The sequence below is a fragment of the Aristolochia californica genome, unplaced genomic scaffold (assembly GCF_029961685.1).
Source record: "Aristolochia californica isolate CCGP_79_NKW_82.1479 unplaced genomic scaffold, dmAriCali1.0.hap1 SCAF_5, whole genome shotgun sequence".
NCBI classification, from domain to species: Eukaryota; Viridiplantae; Streptophyta; class Magnoliopsida; order Piperales; family Aristolochiaceae; genus Aristolochia; species Aristolochia californica.
In genome coordinates, this window is record NW_027182214.1 from 45,246,540 (window position 1) to 45,270,156 (window position 23,617).

Sequence of the window (23,617 nt, forward strand, 5' to 3'; positions counted from 1 at the left end):
TAGTTTGTTTTCTTTTTCATTTTCCACGTGTATCCAAACACGAGAAACTATATTTCTCTTATATTTTCTCTTTCATTTTTCACGTGTTTCCAAACAAAAGAACAGAAACCTAGTCGAAAAATAAACCCTTTTTCTTTTTCTCTTTATCTTCTCTTCCTTTTCTCTTCTCTACACATTTCTTGAGACTAGCTAGGAACTAAGGGTTCATCGATGAATGAGACTTGTTCACTTGGGAGAGAAAGAATTCTGTGGCAGAGTCATATATCAGCATAAGACCATATCAGGGTAATCCACTTGGGAGAGAGAATTCTGTGGCAGAGTCATATATCAGCATAAGACCATACCCTTCCATTCAGACTGAGAAGTAACTCAAGATACTTGAAGTAAGCTCCATAGATACAGAACAAATACAAGAGAAATGATTTTCAGAAGAAAGATTCTCACCACCATCGATTATACTTTGTAGCTCATGATAGCTCATCTTTGCGACCATCCGATCTCTTGAAACTCCCATTAAGGAACCAAATGCCCAGTTTGGTTTCAGAGGAAAGAACTTAGGAGAAAAGATGGCAAAGATTCTTACAAAAGGGCAAGCTTGACATCTTTTGGGATTAGTTTGGCTTTAAATCCGCCTACCAACTATGAAATTTCTCTCTTTGTAATTCGATAAATTTCAGTTATTCCAACACTTGGAAAGAGCAGGACTTCAAATGGGTCGAATTTCCACAAGAAAAGCAATCTCATATGGTAGTCAAGCACGTCCAATCTGACCAAGCTGCAGACAAGCAACAACACATGGAACCCCAACAGAAGCTCCTACTGGAAAGAGATAGATCCTACCTGCTTGCTTGATGTACAAAAACAAGCAACTGACTGGGTTTAGCTAAGGAAGCTGCATCAACTTTGTTGCTACTGATTCCAGTTCCAGTTGAATTCAGCTCAATTCACCATTTCAGTCTGGTTATGCACTTGCACATCTTGACTGTGTATCTTCTGTAAAAAAATCCTTCTCTTGAGGGTGTTATTGTGTCAACTAGATAGTGTAGGAAAAAAATATTATAGGAAAATTTATTCATTAATCATTATTTTCCAGTATTTGTGCCAATTTTTTTAATAGGAAATTTTTTGGTTTGATTCTTTTTGATTTTTTTCCTTTAATAAATGTTAAAAGAAATAGGAAATCGAGTTTACTATTGTTTCAATAAAAAAATTATAGGAAAAATAAATAAAAAATAATTGAAGTGATTTTTGATCACTTACATCTTACTTTAAATTTATTTTTATTATTATAAAAATTAATGTATATTTATTTATTTTAATATAAATATAAAATAAGAGGGATTGAGAGAAGAAGAAGGAGAGACAACAAGAGAGAAGGATCTCTAGTGTTTAGGGTTCTGGGCAACCCCTAATCACCCTTTCATAGCTTAAAATATGTATAAGGATAATAATGCTCCTACTCATTCCTAATTACATGCAACTTTATATAAACTTTAAATTATTCCCAGAAAGAGCAAATAGTAAAAAACACCAAATTACCCTAATTTTCATTAGATTTTTTCTTGTGAAATCTGAACCACAGCAGACTGTTTAATACTGGGTTAGCAATCCACCAACTGATCACTAAACAAAATAATTTCTTTTTTAACGTTGATGACACAAGAAATTCTACCATGTAGCCCAGCAAAGAACCAATCCATAATCCAAGTAGAGTGCAGAACAGTTTTATTGCTTTTAAATTTTTCTTCCATAACCTTGAGAAAACATGTAGAAGTTAGACTCAGGCGGCAATCATAGCACAAGGATTGAGAAACGAAAGACACATTCAGAGGAAATATAAAATTTTATTTTTATTCTGTGAAAGACTCAAAAGTAGCATTTTCAACTTCTCAAACCTCTACATGGTTCCCTTGTTCCCGCAAAAAATCCATGTGTTTTGCCATAAAACACATTAAATATTTTTATCTAGCCAAGCCTCAACCTGACCACTCTTTGCTTTGAAGTGCAGAAGTGGGCATCTAGAGCAGTGTCTCACAAAATCTAGTGCCTGAAGTGCCTCACTTTGGTAAAGAGAAGAGAAACCCCATATTTGTTGCAACAGTCAATGGCATCTCCATCTCTGATACTTCCACCAGGCTCTGCAATCACTGCAACCCCACTCTTGCATGCTTCCTCCACTGCATCGTTCCAAGCTGCAACAGAGAAATTAGTTAAACAACAAGAAACAAGACTGAATTCTACTATAAAGCAAAAACTATCCATGATCTGCTCTTGATATGTCTCAGCTTGTAAGAGGATGCATAACGAACATTAATTACATTGTCCAAATTCATGTCTTAAAGCATGCATACTTGTGTTAACGCCTGATATATATTGTGCTTAACCAAGACTGATCAGCTCAGAGACCACATGGTCCAAACACTGAATCAATTGCTCATCAACCAACTGGTTACCATACAAAAATATCTCACTAGTCCCCTTTATAAACAAAGCTCCAGTATGATTCATGCGTAAGGTTCGCCATGTTAATATGAAGTGAGGCACACAGAAAAGACAAAAAAGAATGGAGAGGATGAAATCAATTATGGATTGCTGAGGTCACCTTCCCCTTGCAGTAGGTCCTGTCTAGAAATGAACTATTTGACATAAGCAACAGTAAATATTTATTGCTTCCTCAACCACATTCTTTTCCCTCGCACATGACATTGTCCATACCATGTCCTTAGCAAGATATATTCCCCTTAACCCAAAAATGGTTGAAACTTTCAACTGGATTTTGAGATGTACAAAATTATTATTAAAGAATGAAGTGTCTTTTATAATGGAAGTAATTGAAACAGGGTCTTGAGAAATCCTCAGAAGCCGTAAATCTTTATGGTTTAGATCAATTCTTTCTACAATCAATGCTCACTTACCAAATGGGAAAAAGGCATCACTAGCCAAAGCTGCTCCTTTAGCCTCTTCTCCTGCCTTCCTCATAGCTATTCTTAGACTCTCCAGCCGGTTTGGCTGTCCACTACCCATCCCTAGCATGCAGTTATTCTACACAAAACCCAAATAACCAAACATCAGGAGTTATTCATCCCTTCTTAAATTGACATTTAATAAAACTCTAAAAAGTATTTGGCAAATACATCAGACAAAAGTGGAACTCGAAAAAGTACCAACCTTAGCTAAGACAATGGCATTGCTCTTCACGTGCTTAACACACAGCCATGCAAACTCTGCATCATGATGCACGCTTTCTCCTGGAGTCTTTTCTGAGACTACATTAAATTCAATATCTTGAGGTACTAAATCATCAGAATCCTGCACCAACCAGCCCCCACCAACCTGTCTGAGTGAAAGTTTTCCAGTCTCATTCTTTTTTGCCTCAAGAATCCGTAGGGTTTTTGATTTTCCACGGAGGACCTCAAGACCTTTCTCTGTATATCTGGGAGCAACCACTATCTCATAAAACATCCGTGTTTCACCATCTGTAGGGCTGCGAAATTCTCGAATTTCCTTTGCGAGGTCCTTAAAACACAAGTAAGAGAGATTCAGTACAAAATAAAGTCTAAAACTTTTTTTAAATGCACAGCATGATGATGAGTGAAACAAAATGCATATAACAAATGTTGCAGTGAAAATAAAATCAGCTGATAGACTGTTTCTATCTCACTTCACCGCCAAAGAAGGTTCTCACAAATGCTTGCTAAAGAAAAAATATTCAAATGTTGAGCATGGAAGACATAGCAGAAGCTGTACAAACATAAGGTGGTGTCCCACATCATATTATAGACCATACCATTATATTATGATACCATGGCTCTAGCAGCAGAAACTATACAAGCCCATAATCAAGAAGTAGACCTCATATTTTCCCCTTCCAGATAAGTTACCTCATCAACTTCTACATTGAAGGCCACTATGCCACCAAAGGCACTGACAGGGTCAGCTTTTACAGCTAGCCTATAAGCTTCAAGAATATCATCTCGAGAGGCAACTCCACAAGGATTTGTATGCTTTACAACGACACAAGTGGGTTTCTTAAACTCTGACACACAGTTCCAAGCTGCATCTGCATCTAGGTAATTATTGTAAGACATTTCCTGCACCAGGAAAAAAGTTGTCTCAGGTATAAATCAGCAAAAGTTGAAAGGAGAATAGAGGGCTCAAATTTTGGGTCAAGATAGCTATGTGAATGCTTAACCTTTCCATGGTGTTGTATGGCAGTTGCAATGCCACCAGCCTTCACTTCCGCTAGACTTTTATCAACATAAAATGCAGCCTCCTGGTGTGGATTTTCACCATATCGAAGCGAACTTTTCAATGACAGAGGCACGGTTAAGGCAGGAGGAAACCTTTCTCCTAAAAATAAAAATAAGCACCAAACTGTTAAGCAACAAAACCGTTGCTAAAGCCGAAAACTAAGAGAGGAAAAAAGAGATCTACCTCCAGACTGCTTCCAGAGCCATTCAGAAACAGCAGAATCATAAGATGCAACATGCTGGAAAGCCTTCCAAGCAAGTTGCCTCCGGAACCGCTCACCGTCACTTATCTTTCCTTGAAGAAAGTCCAAGAGTGCAGGATAATCTTTGGAATCCACAACAATTATGACATCTTGATGATTCTACATGGCCAACAAAAAAAAAAAAACATCAAAATGATGCTGAAAGTTCACCTGGTGTCAACAAAAACTCATCTGTCTCAATCATTTTGACATATTGTTCTATATAAAACCTTTGCAGCAGCTCTGATCATGGCAGGCCCACCAATATCAATGTTCTCAATGCCTTCCTCGAATGAAATCCCACTAGTAGAAGAAACTTTGTCATAGAAAGGGTACAAGTTGACCACCACAACATCAAATGTCCCTGGGGAGATGGAAAACGAAAACCAGCCTTAGATGCATAAAATATGTGGGCCATGCATATGTTCAGTTAATCGGACAAGATCTCACCAATGCCATGTTTCTTCAAAGCTTCCATATGATGCTCTATATCTCTCCGAGCTAGAATACCTCCATGTATGTTGGGATGTAATGTTTTTACACGACCATCAAGCTGCATTATGAAAGTCAACAATTTTATATTAACTTATACTGAAGATAACTGTACTACTGTCCAGCATACTTCATTACCAGCAGAACCTATTAAGGACTCATTTTTTCACTTTGAAAAGCAAGAGACAAGAAGGTCAAAGGAACAACATCGAGAGACTTTATCATTTAGGCAAGTCGGTAAAGGAAGAGTAGGAATGCCACAGGGAACAACCCAAGGGCTCGCATACCATTTCAGGAAAGCAAGTAAGTTCTTCCACCTTTGTTACAGATAACCCAGCTGATTCTAAAGCTGATGCAGTCCCACCAGTTGAAACAATTGAATACCTATGATTTAAAACATAATTAACAAACGAGTCAGGGAGGTCAGGAGGTTAAATAGTAGATATCAGAGCTTCATATGACATGGTATATAAGATGAGATTCTTCCAGTTGACAAAATATTCTTAGACAAAAAATTACTATCTTAGAGGATTAAATCTACAGTTTCAAACAAGAACAATGACAATAATTTAATGTATAGTGGATATAATTGAACTAAAAAACAGAGATACATGGAACAAGCAAATATTTCTGAAACTATTAAACAAGATTATGAAAAGCAAATGTTTCCCATCACTGAAAGATGTTGTTGCTCAAGAGTATATTGTGAAGTAAACAACATCTACGGGAAAGAAAAGGACTAGATAAATTTACCCTAAGCCCTGAAGCCCCTTTCCAAGAAAAGCTAGGTCCTGCTTGTCTGATAGTGATATCAATGCTTGCTTCTTTCCTACCAATAAGAAAGCAGAAAAGTTAAACGATAAAAGGTATGGTAATACAGAGAAAGGGAAGCTGCATACAAGAATCTGAAGGGAGACAGAATCCGTTGAGTGAATGCACAAAGTGCCTTTTATTCCAAGCATATACCCTATTCCCATCTTGAAGCATTCAAACTCCACTTAAATAGTTGAAAGATGCATTTACTCTTTGTAAAGTGTCACTAATTATCAGCTTAGGTCAGTAAGAAATGATGCATTCTGGGACAACTTTGACAAAGTTAGTACTTGAAAGGGCTTTGGGAGAAAACATATTTCCTTTTTTCATAAGACTGCAGCCACAGGACTGATTCACCCACCACCACTGGTAGCTATCTACGTTCAAAGACAACCAATCAAGGCAGACAATAAGATAAGATACAGCAACAACAAACTTCTTCTACAATCAAATTTCTTCCTTATGCATAAATATATGTCACCCGAGCATCAATCTCAATTTTTGTCTTACAAAGAGTAATAACTTCTTCTAAATCCATGTCCGATAATTACAATTTCTTTACCTCAAACAGACCAACGATTCCCATCAGTCGCACACTAGATATGATACTTGAAGTAGCATCAGAAATTTACACAAAAGTGAAACGGGAAATGGGAAAATATCAATTCGATTAGAAAGTCGTCAACTTTCCCAGTATTGACGACTGAACTGGGATAATAACAAACCAGTATTGCAGAACTCATAAGTGAACATGAAACAGCATGTAACGAATAGAAAGCCCGACTTTCGAAATTAAAAAAATCCGACACAACGAAAGAGAGGCGAAAAGACAGAAAGCTACCCAATGAAGCAGTAGTCGGCACGAACGATGTTTCCGCTTGAGCCATGGCTTTCACCAAACGAGGGCCAGTCCCGGTAGAGAACGAGGAAAAGCGAAAGAAGACGATAGATTTCTGATAAACGAAAAGGAAAGAGAAAACATAAAAATTAAAAACAGAGACAACCCAAGAACGCGAGGAAGAAAGCGAAACGAACCAAGCTTACGTGTTGAGACGTCGAACAAGAATGGTGCTGTGAAAGGAAAAAAAGGCGAGCGGGTGCGGCTTTGTGAGAAGAAAGGCGAGCAGTGCTTGGAGCGACGGCGAAGGATTGCATCTTTCCTGCTTTCCCCTTTCGTGCTGCAGCTACAGTGCCGCCTGCTTATATCTTTCCTGCTTTCCCCTTTCGTGCTGCAGCTACGAATACCGACTGCTGGAAAAACCAGTGTCCGTGTGTTCCGCCGTAAAAGGGACCCACAACCGATTTTGTGGGGAGGAATAAAAATATCTATAAAGAAAATCCCACGACTGATATGGCAAATCCATGTCGTGCAAAGCCTCTCCAATGTCAAACTCAGGTTGTCAAAGAAGAAAAAATTGAGACGATCGAACGGGAGGGACAAAATGATGCTGCTTTTGCTTCTCGGTCAGGATGGCAACGGGTAACAAAATGTGGGTAAGAGAAGGAAAGGGTATTTTGTTATAATAAATTGTAAAAATTAATATAAACTAAAATACTTTAAATATATAAAAATATAAATTAAATATATATAACTAAGTTATCTTTATTAATTTATCTTCTTATAAGAGAGACTTTTTCAGCTTTCCTATTGGGCCAAATTCGGGGCAGTTCATATCCACGACTGATATGACAAGGAGATAAAAGGATATGACACATAGATATTACAAATCCTTTCCAGCTTTCCTATTGGGCCAAATTCAAGGCAGAGAATCTCCACCATGTCTTCGCCTCTGGTCGTCCTCACCACCAGTTTTCTCCCTCCTCTCATACATACAGTCGTTAGGCCCTTCTCTCCCTTGTGTCATCAAGCTTCCTCGCAGACCAAGCTCATCTTAACTTCAGACATTCTCTCACTCTGCAATCGTTTCTCAGATGGCGGCGACTATTACAACCGCGTCTGCCAGCTCCGGCACTATTCTTAGACCCTCCACGTTTCTGGGTAAAAAATCGAATGCCAACCCTTTGCGAGATGTTGTTGCTATGGGAAACGGAAGGATTATCATGGTGAGCGTGAAGCACTTGCAGGCTCGTGATACAGAAGAGATGTCTGTAAATTATGAATTTTTTTTTTTTTGCTAATAGCGGTTAATGATGTCAGGGGAACGAGCTCTGGTACGGGCCTGACCGCGTGAAGTACTTGGGTCCCTTCTCTGCTCAGACACCTTCGTACCTCACCGGAGAGTTCCCTGGCGACTATGGATGGGACACTGCTGGACTTTCAGCTGACCCCGAAGCGTTCGCCCGGAACAGAGCTCTCGAGGTACTTTGAACTGATTCTGTTGTATGAAATTCTAGCTACAGTCATGCTTATGGGGTTCAATTCATCGCGTCGTAGTTCATGGAAATGTGAATTGTTTATGACCGCCTGTGGGATTCGGCAGGTGATTCACGGCAGGTGGGCAATGCTCGGAGCTCTCGGCTGCATAACCCCAGAGGTCCTGGAGAAGTGGCTGAAAGTGGACTTCAAGGAGCCAGTCTGGTTCAAAGCCGGTGCACAGATCTTCACCGAAGGCGGGCTTGATTACCTGGGCAACCCCAATCTCGTTCATGCTCAGAGCATCCTCGCCGTGCTGGGCTTCCAAGTCATCCTGATGGGACTCGTCGAAGGCTTCCGCATCAACGGGTTGCCCGGAGTTGGTGACGGCAACGACCTCTACCCCGGGGGCACCTACTTCGACCCCCTTGGCCTCGCCGACGACCCAGTCACCTTCGCCGAGCTCCAGGTAAAGGAAGTAAAAAATGGCCGCCTTGCTATGTTCTCCATGTTCGGATTCTTCGTCCAAGCCATCGTCACTGGCAAGGGCCCTCTTGAGAACCTCTTAGACCACCTGGACAATCCTGTTGCTAACAACGCTTGGGTTTACGCCACCAAATTCGTCCCAGGTTCTTAGAGTGGATTCTTCCCCGCCTTCTCTTCATCTTCTCTTCGTTTTCTGAGAGCCAGAAAAAATTGGTTAGGTAGTGGTGAGGCATCTGTGTAAATCATGTTAGTTGCTTGCCAAGACATCTCTTGTAATATGTACTTTGGAGTAATGATTTCAATCTTGCCGGTATTGTGGCTGTTTGCTGGGTTGGGAATTTGGATGCAGTAGCAGATTGGGACCATTCAGGTATCTGTATCTTCATTTCATGTTCAGCTACGATGACATTTTACCGTCCACAGAGAATCCAAGAAGCAGCAGTAGTAAGTTTCATTTCCATACACATAATATAAGCCATATTATATACTTATGGGATCACAACAGAAGCAACAAAATATACAAGCATGCCCAGCCCCCATGATGAGCCCCTTTAGCCTCTTTCGGCTGAATAAACATACATTCTCTTCCCCATTTGATATATATATATATATATATATATATATCTCAATAATGTTAACGATGCTGAGGTAAATATACAACCCTTCAACATGTTGCAGCAAAATACCGGTGATCATAAACCTCATTAATAGGCCTCAACTTCTCCATTTTCCCTTCAAGCGCATACACATGCCCCAGAAGAGCCAGGGCTTGGTTAGGCTTCCGATCCACCTTAATGAGTGTCAACCAGTGCCAACCAGACAGGCCCATAATTTAGCTCAGTGCCTCTGAAAGAATACCTCATGTAGCCCTTGTACTCTTTTTTGCCCACCACTTCTTCTTAATCTTATCTGCCTCTGGGTTCCCAAGCTTCTGGATAGCTGCTTTTGTTTCCCGTAATCGAGCCTTATAATCTCGCTTCCATGCAGTGAACCTGTGTTTTAGTCTCTGTAGCTCTTCACCAGGGTTCACGCTGGAAGCTGCATGGCCTGATTTTACTTCTATAATATATCCAGCATCATCATCAAACACCCTTTTCCGCTGCTCAAATTCAATTGCGAGGTGACCAACTGCAGCTTGGCCATTGGACAATCTACCTTGTACATCAGAAGCGTGAACTGGAAATTTCACTGGTGTTCTAGGAGTGTGAGTCTCGATGGACAAGACATCATCAGAGTCATAAAGGTTACATGCAGGTGATACTTCAGGCCTTCCAGTTCGACCTACTGCCTCCTCAACTGCAAGACTTCTCTTTGCTGCAGCTAGACTCATCTGCATTAATTTAATATTTAGTGTTCAGCATGTATAGCACAAGTTTCTGAAAAGAGGCAGAACAGACAACAAGAGAGCAAATATCGTATAAATTAAACAGAATTTAGCAGTACCATTTTCATAAAAAAAATTAACAGAATGATTCAAAATCATGGAGGCAATTTGAACTTGATTGTCACATGAATTTTTATATGCGGTTTCCTATTTTCTTTCAACAATGGAAACACTTCTCTCAACATTCAAGTCACCAATGGGTGTAACATCCCTAATATTCATATTTAGATTTGTTCAATCAGGTAAGACTGGATAATTTCCAATCTAACATCTGTACATTTGACCTCATGTTCTCCCACTCAGAATCAACAATTATGATACTCTTGACCCCAAGTAGTTGTACTAATTTTAAATTTCACATCAATTAGTACCGATATCTGTCCAATTTGCAAGAGAACAATGATGAGAATTGTAAATCTAGCTATCAGTATGTTTGTCGGCCTGGTTCTCAAAGCCATTGGCCAGCATTTATCCCAAAAAAGAAGAGGAAACAGAAACCAAAGCATTCATCTCCCAGGAAAGAGTCTGCACAAAGAACAGTTCCATAGACTTGCACTTCAGAGAGTGAAACAGTAAATTTAGTATTTGTTCAGCAAGATTCACCTGTAAAGATGTCATTTGTTTCTGCCACATCTGTTCCATTGACTTCATTCTGTCCTCGTATTCTGACCACCTTTTCTCGTATTGCTTTAATTGCTGCTGCAAAGAAGTATTTTCCTCTTCTTTTTGTCTCAAGGCAGCCTCAGCACTTAGAACCCGTCTCTGGAGTTCTGCCAAAACAGGAGTGTTGACCTCAACATGCACCTGTACAGAGTCCTGCCCCACAAAATATGTCAAAATAGAACCAGGATCAACAATCATCCACAAACTCTTATATGTATGCATCACAAAACCATTTCATACCACGGCAACCATCACTTTGAATACAAATTTTTACCCTTTAAAATATAAAATGGGCAAAGTGAAGTCTTTAAATGCTTTACTTGTACATGATTGAGTTGAAAAAAAAAATTTAAATACCTTCATTCCTTGAATCTTTCTATCCATCTCTCCTTCTGTCGTTGAACTCACAGTATCCTTCAAACGTTCAAGATTCTGAAGCCTACTATAATGCCTTCTAGCCAGGTAACCACGGACAACTAAACAGGAAGAAAAAAAAACAAGGAACTCCATATCACAATCAGAAGAAACTGGAAATAAATTTTTTATTTTCGTTACAGTCATCTTGACTGATTATTATTATAAAAAATGAAAAAAAAAGGACAGATTACCTGACTGAACAACCACAACAGCCTTCTGATGCTCATCAAATGTTTTCCTACATATCTTCTGCCTTACAATTTTCTGTATGAGAACAATTGCTCTCCACCTCTTTAACAAAACCACAAACTCTTTCCTTGCATTTTCACCTCTAACAACTGCATAAGTTGCCATACATCTGATCAGAACAATTATTCAAAGATCCCTCTGCCCAGATTAGTAATGCAGTTAATATCAGAAGCCTTACATGATTGTAGAGTTAATATTCCTCTCTTAAGTTCTAAGAAGTAATGCTGAGCTCGGTGACCACGGAAGTATTTCTGCACCACAAGAATTCCTTGCAATTTGCGGTTTCTTGCATCTTCCAACACTCCAATCTGCAATCATCAAATTTAAAACAAAAGATCACTGCTTCATTAGCTCCTCCCATCAATTTACTCAAGTGCTTCCATTACAGATGATTCTTTCTAAAAATTCAGTGGATGATTCAGTTCAGAAACATAGTCAGCTTAAATGTATTCTTACCTGTCCAGTTCGCAAAAATAACTTTGTGTATCCAACTTGATACATATCAGGACGGATATTGAACTGTTGAAGAATTGCCACAGAAATACTTAATGGGTCTGGTGAGTCAACCTTCTCTAGCAGAAGGCAAGCATACCTGCAAGATCATGCACCGTATCAGGACTGATGGCAATAGCTGACTTTTAGAGGTACTACAGAGTTGAAATGCTGATGATGATGATGGGTATTACCTTGTAGCAAATTGTTGATGTGTCATTCGAGTTGGATACCCTGACCTTGATATCCTCACTACCTCTAACACTCCACAGCATCTGAGCTGCTGTAAAACAAGGTCTTTTTCGTACAAGCCAGGAAGCTGCCGGCTATTCGGCTTAATACAGCGGATGAAATGGGGTGTAGTACTTTCCAATCGCTGCATCAACTTGAATAATTGACCCTGCATGCAGCCAAGTAATCTTGAAAGTAAACTTCAAGTCCAAGATATGAATCCAGACCAGTATGTTTCAAGAAAATATCTATTGACAAAATTATTGTCCTCTTATTTGCCATATAAGTATTACCAAGTAAATAAACATACTGCAAGATTGCAGTGTAAGTGGCAGCATTTTATACCTTAAATTTTGTCCCAACGCTTTGCTTTTGGGAGCTGGCACCACCAACACGCCTTAGGACTTTCTCAGAGTGATTAAGCATATTAGAAGCAAACAACTGGGGTAGTTGAGTGTTGCATGATGACAGAAGGTGGATAGAATCATAATGCAGGGTATCTCTGTTCTTCTCCAAGAAGCCAGCTGTGTCATACTTTACCTGATTGGGTACAGAGATAAATAGCTAGTCATTTTTCCAGAAGAAATATGCACGGGAAATTATTCATAAAAAATAAGTTTTGTTTATCTACAGCAACAAAATGAATCAGACTAGGGTCCACAATCTGGAAAAAGAAACACAAAGCTGATAAACTAAAAATGCTTATTTGTTATCAAGAAAAGGATTTCTCAAGGACATCAAACTCAGAAACAAAAAAAAACATTTTTTCTCAACTAGTTATGCACTGAAAAGATGATTTTTTCCATACTGCATGCATGACGAAGACTAATACACTCCAAGATGTCAAACTTCATGCCAACTATTGTATCCTATTCAAGCAAAGAACAGCAAAAGTAAACAACTTAAGTGGAGAAAAGAATAATATAGCCAAAAGATCATGCTAAGTGATCCAAACAACTTAAGAGGAGAAAAGGATACAATAGCCAAAAGATCATGCAATGTGATCCCTCTAACAAGTTTATCTTCTATATGAAGAGTACAATTTGTAAAACAATCTTAACGGTTCGTGACAAGAAAAAAGAATGAACAACTGCCAAAGTAGCAGTTGAGATGAAGAATGAAATACTCTTTGAGAACTATATCAATTATAAAAGGAAAATTTTCAGTATCACGTTTTCATTTCATACTATTTACTTTTTCATGGTATTTCATCCCTATCAGAATTAACAGTTTGAAAATTGCAACTTTTAATAGACAAATTAACTCTGTGAATCACACACGAAATGACTAATCCAATGAATTAGAGTTAATAATCATGACTAAATTGTGGTTGTCAGTGTATGACCATCGATTTAACCTAAGTTCAAACTACTCCACAATGACATCAGATATGAGGCAGAGGAAATACACCAACCTCTCCAGCATAGTGATGAACACTGAAGGCCCCACCCCTTTCACCTTTGAAACAAGGATTGGAATTCAAATGCTGCTTAAGCTTATGAGCAAAGGTCAAGTCAGTAGCTTTAGGGAAAGTTGATTCCTCATCTAATAAAGACAATAACCCAAGCGGTTTCTGCAAGGCAGAAGAAACACAAGATCATTATCTCCAATTTACTCACAGTGTTGTAAAATGCAACAAGCCAATGGATATGCCCTCAAACATTTCTAATGCAGATGCTGAGATTCAAAGCCTACGACCTCAAGGTTCAGGATAGATCTCCTGAATACTGTACTACAGGTCATCAAAGCATAAATAAAAAACATATGACTAATTTCTTTATATCCATGCCAAGTAAAAGTAACCAACAAAAGAAGTGACTAGGATTAAGCCCCGGTCTCCACCCCGCTGTGGTTCCATCAAGCTCAATTTCAATTGCTACTCATTTGGCAAACCTGCTCCAACAGGATATGGAGGTATTTTCCAGGATCATGAAGGTAAAACTTTACTATCATTTGCTGGGCCCCTTAGTACTAACAGCTCTACAAGTGTTACAAGTGTTGAGGCCTTGGCCCTCCTGCATGGCCTCAAAATTGCTTCACGTAACTTCAATTCTCCCATCCTAGTTGACGGTGATTCTGCAGTTAATATCAGATGGTGCACTAAGAGGATATGCCCCTCCTTGGTGGCTCCTTCACATCTCGGACAAGATAAATACCCTGGCAGACACTCTTTCCATCACAAGATTTCACAATCCTTTATGGCAGTGGATTCCTCAGCAAGGAGTGTTCCTTCCTAGTCTAACTCTATTTCAAGGGAATGTAACTTAATTTTCTTTCGGTTTAAGTCTTTTTTCTCTTCTTGGCTCTGAGACACACCCCATGTAGTTGTGCCCCCTCTCTTAATAAAATTTCTCACCATTCGAAAGAAAAAAAAGTGACTAGTATTCCACAAGGTGAAGCCAAATGATGTTTACCTTCTCAAAGAGATTGAGGCACTCTTGATTGTCTTCAAAATCAACTTTTGTCCAATCAATTCCATCTTGATGGTACTCCTGCAATAGACAGTTCAATCATAATGAGTTAGTATAAATGATGTTATCATATTAAAAACTATTAGTATGACTGTCACCGGTATCATCTCATTTATAAGCAAATGATTCACTGATAGGAAGAGCTTGAAGTACAAAAACCAATAAACGGGCCAAAGAAATTACCACTCAAGGAAGTAGTATCTTTTAAATGAAAACAAACTTATTTAGCTATTTCATAGCAACATAATCACATTGACAAACAATATATGTTGCCAAAGTACCAAGGCTCAACCTAATTCACTTAAAAGAGAGAGAGAGAGAGAGAGAGAACAAAGGAGATTATTATAAGCATATATTAGGAATGAATAGTAAGCACTGCATAGCAGGAAAAATCGAGGTGACATCATTAGAGGATTAACTGCAAACTTTACATTTGACACTTAATCAACATTAATTATATGCCCCCAAAATAAACGCAAACTACATGCGAGACGCAAAGAGTTACAGTCAGACATGTTCTTGCAACTCAGACCATTATTGGCCAAAGAATAAAGTACAGACAACACATTACAACCTAAAGTGAGACTAAATTTACGATTACAATTAAGCACCAGAAGAGCACCTCTTTGTCTATAATGCAATAGTAAAACAACATAATCTCCATGAGCTGGCTCAAAACTCTAATTTATAAAATGCAATGTATTCTGACCTCCTGTTCTAGTTTGAACAGATGTCGATTGAAGTGTTGCTGCAGCCTTTCATTTGCATAATTTATACAGAACTGTTCAAAGCTGTTCTTCTGAAAAGGGTTTAAAAGAAATGAGAACCATTTTGGGAAGAGGAAACAATAATGTCATACTTCTATATCAAACATTAAACACATACATCAAAAGATTCAAATCCATAAATGTCGAGGATGCTTATGGATCTTCCGGTTCTCCATTTGCCCACTTCAAGTGATTTATTTATTTGCTCTACCAGCCAGTCAAACAAGCTGGAATAGATGGACTTTGCTAATGCATCTCTAATGTCGACAGCCTGTAGAAAATAAAATACTAAAGACACTTGTCCCAAGTTTGTGTGTAGTATGTCAGGAAGAAAAGGAACTGGAAAAGTAGTTTACACACCTGCGGCAATGTAAGCTTTTGGACTATGTCATCATTGCCAGCCCGAATTTTATGAGTAGACAAAGCAACCATCAAGTCACAGACATTGCAGCCCAACAACTTTGCAGCATTTGTGAGACCTGTCATCATATTCATGATTGCCAAGTGAAATAGGATTAAATCAGGACCTGTATAACCCTTGCCCAACCAATACCCCTCAAACACATCATCCAACCAATCAAAGAAAAAAAGAATATTAGAAATAAGAAAAGAGCTCTTTGACAGGCATGGACATCCAACTAGATTTTTTTTCTGACATGGTGATAATTTCATTAAAAGAAGTATAAGCACAACAAAGGGAGGAGGTGAGGAAGATCCTCAAAACTTTGCGCTGAGGAATGATAATGCCTCAAAAAAAGCAAAACATGAATGAACTAGCATCTTTACCTTCATCTTCTACTACTTCCACATGGTTTTCATTGTCAATAACTTGAAAAGAAATGTTTCCCAGCCATAGAACTGCAGCTAGCAATGCAAATGCATTCTCTTGATTCTCTTTGCATATTTGAACAACATCTAGGGCTTCCTAGTCAGATTGAAAACATGAATAAATAAAATATGCAGACATATTTTTGTAAATAGATAACTTAAAACATGAAGAACCGAAAAGTTACCATCAAAGTATGAAACCTTTGACCATCATCAACATCATCAATATTCAAGCAATTACTCTGCCTTAAATACTCATAATCGCTAGCTGATTTCAGGTTGAATCTTTCTGCAGAGAAGTATAACATTCACTCAACAAAACTGCTTTACTCCTTGACAATTAAGTATAATTAATGTAGAAATAAAAATTGAACAGACCTTTAAGAGCCAGAGGAGCTCCAGCACAAAGTTGATAGAAAATATGGTACGACCTTTCTCCTTTTGCCCGCTGAACCACTCTTGACTGCCAGAAAGGGACAATTTAAGTTGGCTTGAAACCAGAAACAGAAATGTGAATACCATAAACAATTACAGATGGCATTCATAAGTACCTTCTCCAGCAGAACTGATGAGCAAAAGTTGAATGCGGAGACGGAAAAGAGCAAAAAAAAAAATCAGCACCAACTACATAAAAAGAACCAGAAGATCAAATGATTTACAAATATTATATTAAAGGCATCCTTACATGTCTGAATCTTAGCACCACAAATTTTTCCTGTTGTGCTAAAATGGATTTCTATCAGTTTCCCCTGTATAATCACCAAGCATCTTCAGGACAATCATCATAAAGATAGATAGAAAGAAAAAAATCAGGAAACGTGAGATCATTGAGGGAACCCAAAGATCTCAAGATATAATTACATATGAACTAGAAGAAGAGTATATTCTGTTATAAAGGAGATCAAACTTACAAAACGACTTGAATTGTCATTTCTTGATGTCTTCGCATTCCCAAATGCTTCCAGTATGCAATTCGTTTGAAGAACTTCATTCTCTATTCCACTGCCACCTCCAAGTGCAGCCAAATACTGCATTGCGATTTTTGCTGTTTCAGTTTTACCAGCTCCACTTTCACCACTGCAGTTGTTGTCAAATATTGAAACTTCAAACATAAACATAGAATGGTCTAAGACATATCTACAAGTAAGGACATAACCCTCAACCAAGGAGATGTGCAAAAACTTGTTTCTTTGACAACATAAGAAGAAGAATCAATCAGTAAAGTAGAGAGATTTTGTTTGTGATAAAGTTGGGCCCAGTTTCATCCCAAAATTACTAGCCAAGTTAGGAGACCATTTCCCTACAAATAACCAGATGACTTTTCTTACACTTATCTAAATAGAACTTGCTCCCACTAATAGCATGCAATGTAATGATTTATTTTAGAAGCATTCACATAAATCACCAGTTACAAACCAGTCCTTAGGAGAATCACTCAAAAATGATATCCACAACTCTCATGTAATGGAATGCTCACTAAATGGTTATCTAGGGAGCTGGTTCATAGAGTTCAAAGGAGTGAAGAAGAGATTAGAAGAATGACAGTGAAGCAGATTGTTTGAAAGAATAAAACAACTATGACAAATTAGTACCAAAATCTAGATGAAGTGCTCTGCTAGTAATTGCAATTTTACCAGTTTAGCAGATTTAACTTTTTACCCTCACTTAACCACAATGAAGGTGCAGCTGCTTTCTGGTTTATTTCTAAACATAACTGTTCACTAGTCTAAGACACTTATTACACCTCCCAAGCTAAACAAGATCCTGATAGATTCATATAACAATCTGCCAGCTCAGGGCAAACTTCTGATACATCAAGCCAGGTCTGGAGCTGTCATCACCATATAATGAACACTGTTTAACCTTATTTTTTAAAACCTGGCACCACAGGACACAGGATTTCATCAACCCATGTTACATTCTGGGGGATCTCTCCGATAAGTGAAGCAATCGGTCTGTCTAAATTTTCCAACAGCCTTTAGCCAGATAATTTTTCCCTGAATTAAAACCTGATTATGAAGTAACCTGCATTTCAAATCCCTACTTTAAACCAACTTAAACTGGAAGCTAAAAATTTTCTAAAAAACCAACACTACTAATTCTCTCAAAGTCATAAAAAACACTAGAGCAAATCACAAACAAATTTCAGAGATACAGGCAAATTACAAAAATTCTATATTCAAATGTGAAAAACAGCATAGAGCATTTTTGCCATACCTTATAATGATGGATTGATTTATTTCATCTGCATAATCCACAAAAAAAAAAAAAAACACAGAATAAATGTCCAAAACAATTCAATTAACCAAAAATAACCAATAAATATGAATAAAATGTTTCTCAAAAATTTCCTTCGTGTTCACCTCTCATCATCTCTGTGAAGGCGGTATCTGCAATTGCATAGACATGAGGCATGTCATTAAGTTTCTGCCTGTAAGCTGCTACAAAATCATTTCCATAAAGTGCTACCTCTTTAAAGGGGTTGATAGCCACCAATACAGGGCCTGCTTTAGTCTACAAATAGGAACCGGAAATATTGGCAATAAGCATCTGGCCTTGCACAACACTCAGTTAGTTGGAAAAAATAGCATTGTCAGCTAAACACTTACATAAACCTCATCCTTTGAATATTTTTTCTGAAGATTGTGAAGAACAGAAGGCTCATTCAAGTAACTAAGCTGGATGAGATCATCTATGCCCTCAAGAATGTCTGGATTTGCAGGCAGGACGTTTTCTGTGGATACAGTTCTAATCTGATTGCAACAACAGTACTCAGGTATCAGTTGGATTCACAAGCTTAAGTTGTCAAGTGAGGTTATAATGGGTTTAAGGAAGCCATAATCAAGTTTCTTGGAAAAAAATTAGGAAAAGACACATTCTAACTCACATTGCCTCCTGCAAGCAACACACAGACATCCTCCCCAGAAATTGACTGTATCTTTCCTAATTCCCAATCACCCTTGGGAAGACGACACCAGACACGAAGTTTCTGAAACAAAAAAGTTTGCATGAATGTGAGTGACAAAAGCATATAACAGATAGGTTGACTTCCTAAAACCAAAAGACCAAACAGGAGTTTCTAAAACTGAAAAGACATATTACAACCCTGATGCAGGTTTTCCAGTCTTGTTTCCAGTGAAAGAGAGAGCTTTTTCATGCAACTTGTTATTACGACAACAGAGTTAACAAACCAAAAATACTGAAACAAGCTCCATAAATAATGCACACAACTGTCTCTCAAATCCTTAATTTCCTACATGATAAAAATTACACAAATCAGGATACTGTTTTTCTGTCTATGCCAAAAATGCCAGTTTCACACCAAGCTTAAGCACTAGTCCATTAGCTAAGAAAGGGAAATTTTAGTCATTTTGAGGTGCTCTGACAATGAAATTAGATTTTTTTTAAAATGAAGGGGGTGGAAAAAAAGAAAATCTCGAAGATAACATTTATCATCAGCCCTAAGCAACTGACCAGCAACAGCAAAAAAGTGAAAGGCCACAAACAAACACATAACCTACTCATGATCAAATACTTTTATAACCTACTCGTGATCAAATACTTTTATTACCTACTCATGATCAAATACTTTTGTAATAACATCAGACTCCTAGAGGCTTTAATTTCTCTCCTTCAGTCTCAGTTCACTTTGTTATCCGACCATTCTTAAACCCTTGGAGATAGCTAACCAACATAAAGAACTCTCCTCATTTCTATGGTATATCACTGCTAAATGCATGGCACTAGACCCCATGGAAACAATGAAAGTTGCACTGAGGTCATGATACCCACCAAACCACATCACAGTTTTAAAATTTACATAATCTTTAGGAGTTTTCACCATAAGAATCCCACAACTTCACGAGAACAATATCTAGAAGGAACTCTCAGTAGAAAAGGTTTCAAATGTACCAAGATGTACTTTAAGCTGGTCTTAAAAGATGACATGACCTGTAAATTTTGTGAAACGAATAGTTATTTCCTTAACATAAAGTAAATCTGCCAACCCACAATCCACCAGTTTCGAGAACTTTCACATCATCTTTGTGGACTAACCATTCAATCCACATCCCGAGCTTTATGTCAAACTCAGTGCCAGGGTCTATCAGAGTAATCGTGTATTATACTAGAACAGGGATCAAATTGTCTTTTCTTTTCTTGTCAGAATGGTGAAAAAATCTTTCTGTAAGTACAATGAGCATACCTTCTTCAAAACATAGTCCACAAGGTCGCCCAACTTAGATTCATCACGAGCAAATGGCAACGGGACCGGCTTCACTCCAGTATCCAAACCTTGATTTTCTTCAGACCTTTCAAAACAATTATCTTTGTCCAGAACCTTTGCATATGGAGAGTCTGCAGGTTGTTCGGTCTTTATTGCCTTTTTGCTCCCAAAGATACCGCCGCTGAAAACCGGTTCTTTGTCGATGGTGATATTCAATACCTTTTTCTTCTCCTTATCCTTCTTTTCAGGATCATCGGGTAGGTATTCAACTGGAGTATCACCAATCTTGAAATTGATGGGCAGTGACCGTCTAGAAGGGGGCAACCTTCCCCGCGAAGTTGGGCGAACAGGTAATGCTGGTGGAACATCCTTTGGCCGCTCGTCGCGGCGCCTGATCGAATCCAGCATTTCTTCCAGGGAGCTTCTCGCCATCGAGGAGGGAGCTACTGACAACATGATCCAATATGTTAATTTCCTTCAACACGTCGAAACACAAGACTTTCAGAGAAGTTTCATCTTCTTCCATAAAATGCAGAAGATTTCCTTGCTTTATTTGTTAACATCGTCATTAAACTTTCCGAACGCAAACGCCATATTCTCCTCTTTCTCCCCCAATTTCAACCGCCCGTGTTGTTATTTCTCAAAGATGTGGCTCTTGAACTGCATCCAACTCAATAATCTAAAGAAATCTCCGGCAACCAGGCACGGAACACCAAAAACTCAACGTCACTACGGTCGCCTAAACCTTAAATATATGAAGAGCTCTTGACGTCACAAACAACTGCATGCGCTTTACATGAACCAAAAAAAAAAAAAAAAAGCAAAAGAAAAACGCTCATCAAATTCCTCTACTCAACCACGAAAAGCCCCTAATTCACCACCCCAATTACCCCTCAACTAGCCTTCAACAAAACAACCACAAAAAACCTTACCAAACGCCAGTGCTCAGAGCAAATCAGCCACAAAAACCACAGTACTTCCCCAAATTCGAAACCAGTCCAACCAAAAACCCTAAAACCTCCCCTGAATTCTTCTCCTCTGATCCCAATCCCCCCAAACCAACTTACTACAAACTGCAACCGCAAGCGCAACTGTCACCGCAATGCCAGGACGACACTCGGCGTTATTTTCCCATACAAGCTCAGATTGGTAAGAATGCCGCGTTTATCGACTTCGAAACAAGTAATGGCGGATAACACTGGCACTCCCTCTCTTCAAAGACAAAACTGAAGGTAATACTTTGGACATCCACACACGAAAAAACGCTAGTTTCCCCTCTACCGAGAAAACTCTGAGGAAAACGCCAAAGCAGATTGCATCAATCTTTTACAAGGAAGAGAAAGAGAGAGAGAGAAAGAGAGAGATCTTCAATCCTTTGAAGACTTAGACACCTCCTTGAAGGATGGTTGCTTTCCTCGCAAATTTGAATTTTAGCAGGTTCGCAGACAACCATGTGTGATATTTTTCTCCGATTCGTAAAAAGCAAAAAAACTGTAAAAGAGAACAAAGAAACAAAACTTAAATTCAAGAAAGTTGGACTTAAGGTCTGAAAATGCACTTTATTCGGGTCACCATGATGGACAATTACCCTCCGCTCGGGCAAATATTACGAGTTACGACCACACTCCTGTCTTGACAACGTGGCCTATTTCCCAACTGCACCAACTGTACAATTACTAATCTATTCTCAAGTTACGACCACACCCCGGTCTTAACCACTTAGCCTTCATCCCAAGTGAACCAACTCTACAATTACTAATCTACCCTTACAGCAATTTAGAAATGAAAAAAATTAGCATGTAAAACCTGGTTCATATTAAAAGGAATTCCCAACCCATGAATGCAAATTAAAAGGGATTGCAAGGTCTAAATTGTCAATATGCAACACCTTCTCAAAGGTTAAAATTGGGTGGCCGGCCAACAGCAGAGTAGTATTCAGTTTTGGGCCCTTTTCAGAAGATTTAAAAACAAAACAACAAAATTTAAGCATTCAAAAAGGTTCAATGATAACTGTAACGTGCCCCCACCATTTGAGGCGATGTGTTTAACGGAAAGTTAAGACATGTTGTCGACGTCTCCAGTGTCACCCACCTATTGCAACGGCTACGTTAAGGGAACTCCCTCGTTTTCTTGTGGTGGGCCCTGCCCGGATATGATTTTGCTTTTCTGGGGTTGTTGGAGGATGTGAGACCGCCCTCTTTTCTTATTCTAAATTCCAACATTTCCCACCTAATAGCTGATATTTTTCTTGGATTTTGTAATTCTTTTCAAAATTAATAATAATTATAAAATTTAAATTTTATTTTAGAATCCAAACTCAATTCAACTCAGACTTGGTGTATTGAGGTGACTCACCCCCTCTAATCCAAGTACCCGACTCATCTAAACTAAAAAAAACAATTAATATAAAAATAATTACATATTAAATTATAGTAACTGGCGCATAGTGGCGCGGAACCAGCTCATGTATGCACGAGGAGTTGGTTTTATATATGGGGCAAACGTAACGGCGTGGAACCCGAACCGCGATCCGGGACGCTTGGCTAACCCACGTAACCCAAAAAGGTGTCATCATTGGGTGCGTCAAGACCTAGAGATTTTATTAACTCAAAAAAATTAGGCTCTCACTTGGACCCATGGCATTTTTATTTGGAATTAAAAGAGATCTAGGTTTCAATTTTCCGAGTTGGATATTGGTCCAAGTCGAGCGAGCTTGCTCGTTGTAGAAAGGTCGAGTTTAACCCCAATTAGACCCACCCTATGTTAAATCTAAGGACTAAATCATAGGTTATCACAAATCATAAAACTATGTTATTATGACATAGGGGTACTATGTCCCTTCTCAAGAAGTTTCAGCCTAAAAGAATGCACAAGTAGTGCATGGGTTTGTCCCAGTTCTTGACATCTCTTTAGAATAAAGGAAGCTGGAGATTCTCTCTACTATCAAAACCCTTATGAGTGCCCTTGAAGTAGAGATGCCTTGATTACCTTACTTGGAAGAAAGTCACAAACCCATGTCTACAATCATTAGCTTGGAGTAATGTATAGGGCTCCCCTCCCTCGTAAGTGGAAAAGGGCACTTTCACACCACTTGTCTAGATTGATTAGGTAGGGAGATGCAATGGAGAACTGAAGACTAAGTGTCATTAAAAGGCACTAATAAGGTCTTATATTATAAGAGAAAACATAAGTATGATTTTTGATGTGCGGTTGTACGATTTCATTTGAACAACTAAATAATGAAAAAAACTTTTTTTTTACTCATTTTTGGATGATAATTCTTATATTGTAAA

The 23,617-nt window shown here is 38.5% G+C and overlaps 3 protein-coding genes across 3 annotated transcripts; 1 reads left to right on the forward strand and 2 right to left on the reverse strand.

The window, feature by feature from the left end:
- Positions 1-1,800: 1,800 nt before the first annotated feature.
- LOC137965928 (uncharacterized) lies at positions 1,801-7,069 on the reverse strand. The gene is made up of 12 exons (XM_068812328.1): positions 6,842-7,069; positions 6,639-6,750; positions 5,738-5,813; positions 5,272-5,368; positions 4,943-5,045; positions 4,723-4,856; positions 4,435-4,612; positions 4,193-4,350; positions 3,882-4,091; positions 3,169-3,516; positions 2,916-3,042; positions 1,801-2,192 (listed from the first exon to the last, which is right to left on the reverse strand). Exons 1-12 carry the CDS (start codon positions 6,950-6,952, stop codon positions 2,041-2,043), a joined length of 1,806 nt encoding a protein of 601 aa, XP_068668429.1. The 5' UTR covers positions 6,953-7,069; the 3' UTR covers positions 1,801-2,040.
- Positions 7,070-7,608: 539 nt separating this feature from the next.
- LOC137965929 (chlorophyll a-b binding protein 13, chloroplastic-like) lies at positions 7,609-8,918 on the forward strand. Its single transcript, XM_068812329.1, has 3 exons — positions 7,609-7,861; positions 7,956-8,117; positions 8,239-8,918. Exons 1-3 carry the CDS (start codon positions 7,730-7,732, stop codon positions 8,746-8,748), a joined length of 804 nt encoding a protein of 267 aa, XP_068668430.1. The 5' UTR covers positions 7,609-7,729; the 3' UTR covers positions 8,749-8,918.
- A 97-nt stretch (positions 8,919-9,015) lies between these two features.
- LOC137965930 (myosin-1-like) lies at positions 9,016-21,723 on the reverse strand. The gene is made up of 24 exons (XM_068812330.1): positions 20,304-21,723; positions 18,987-19,088; positions 18,709-18,852; positions 18,463-18,613; positions 18,317-18,344; positions 17,011-17,176; positions 16,785-16,848; positions 16,651-16,664; positions 16,478-16,562; positions 16,285-16,388; positions 16,058-16,196; positions 15,632-15,750; positions 15,390-15,542; positions 15,214-15,303; positions 14,448-14,525; positions 13,448-13,606; positions 12,379-12,573; positions 11,997-12,202; positions 11,767-11,902; positions 11,489-11,618; positions 11,253-11,399; positions 11,002-11,120; positions 10,585-10,797; positions 9,016-9,927 (listed from the first exon to the last, which is right to left on the reverse strand). Exons 1-24 carry the CDS (start codon positions 20,778-20,780, stop codon positions 9,457-9,459), a joined length of 3,690 nt encoding a protein of 1,229 aa, XP_068668431.1. The 5' UTR covers positions 20,781-21,723; the 3' UTR covers positions 9,016-9,456.
- Positions 21,724-23,617: the final 1,894 nt, after the last annotated feature.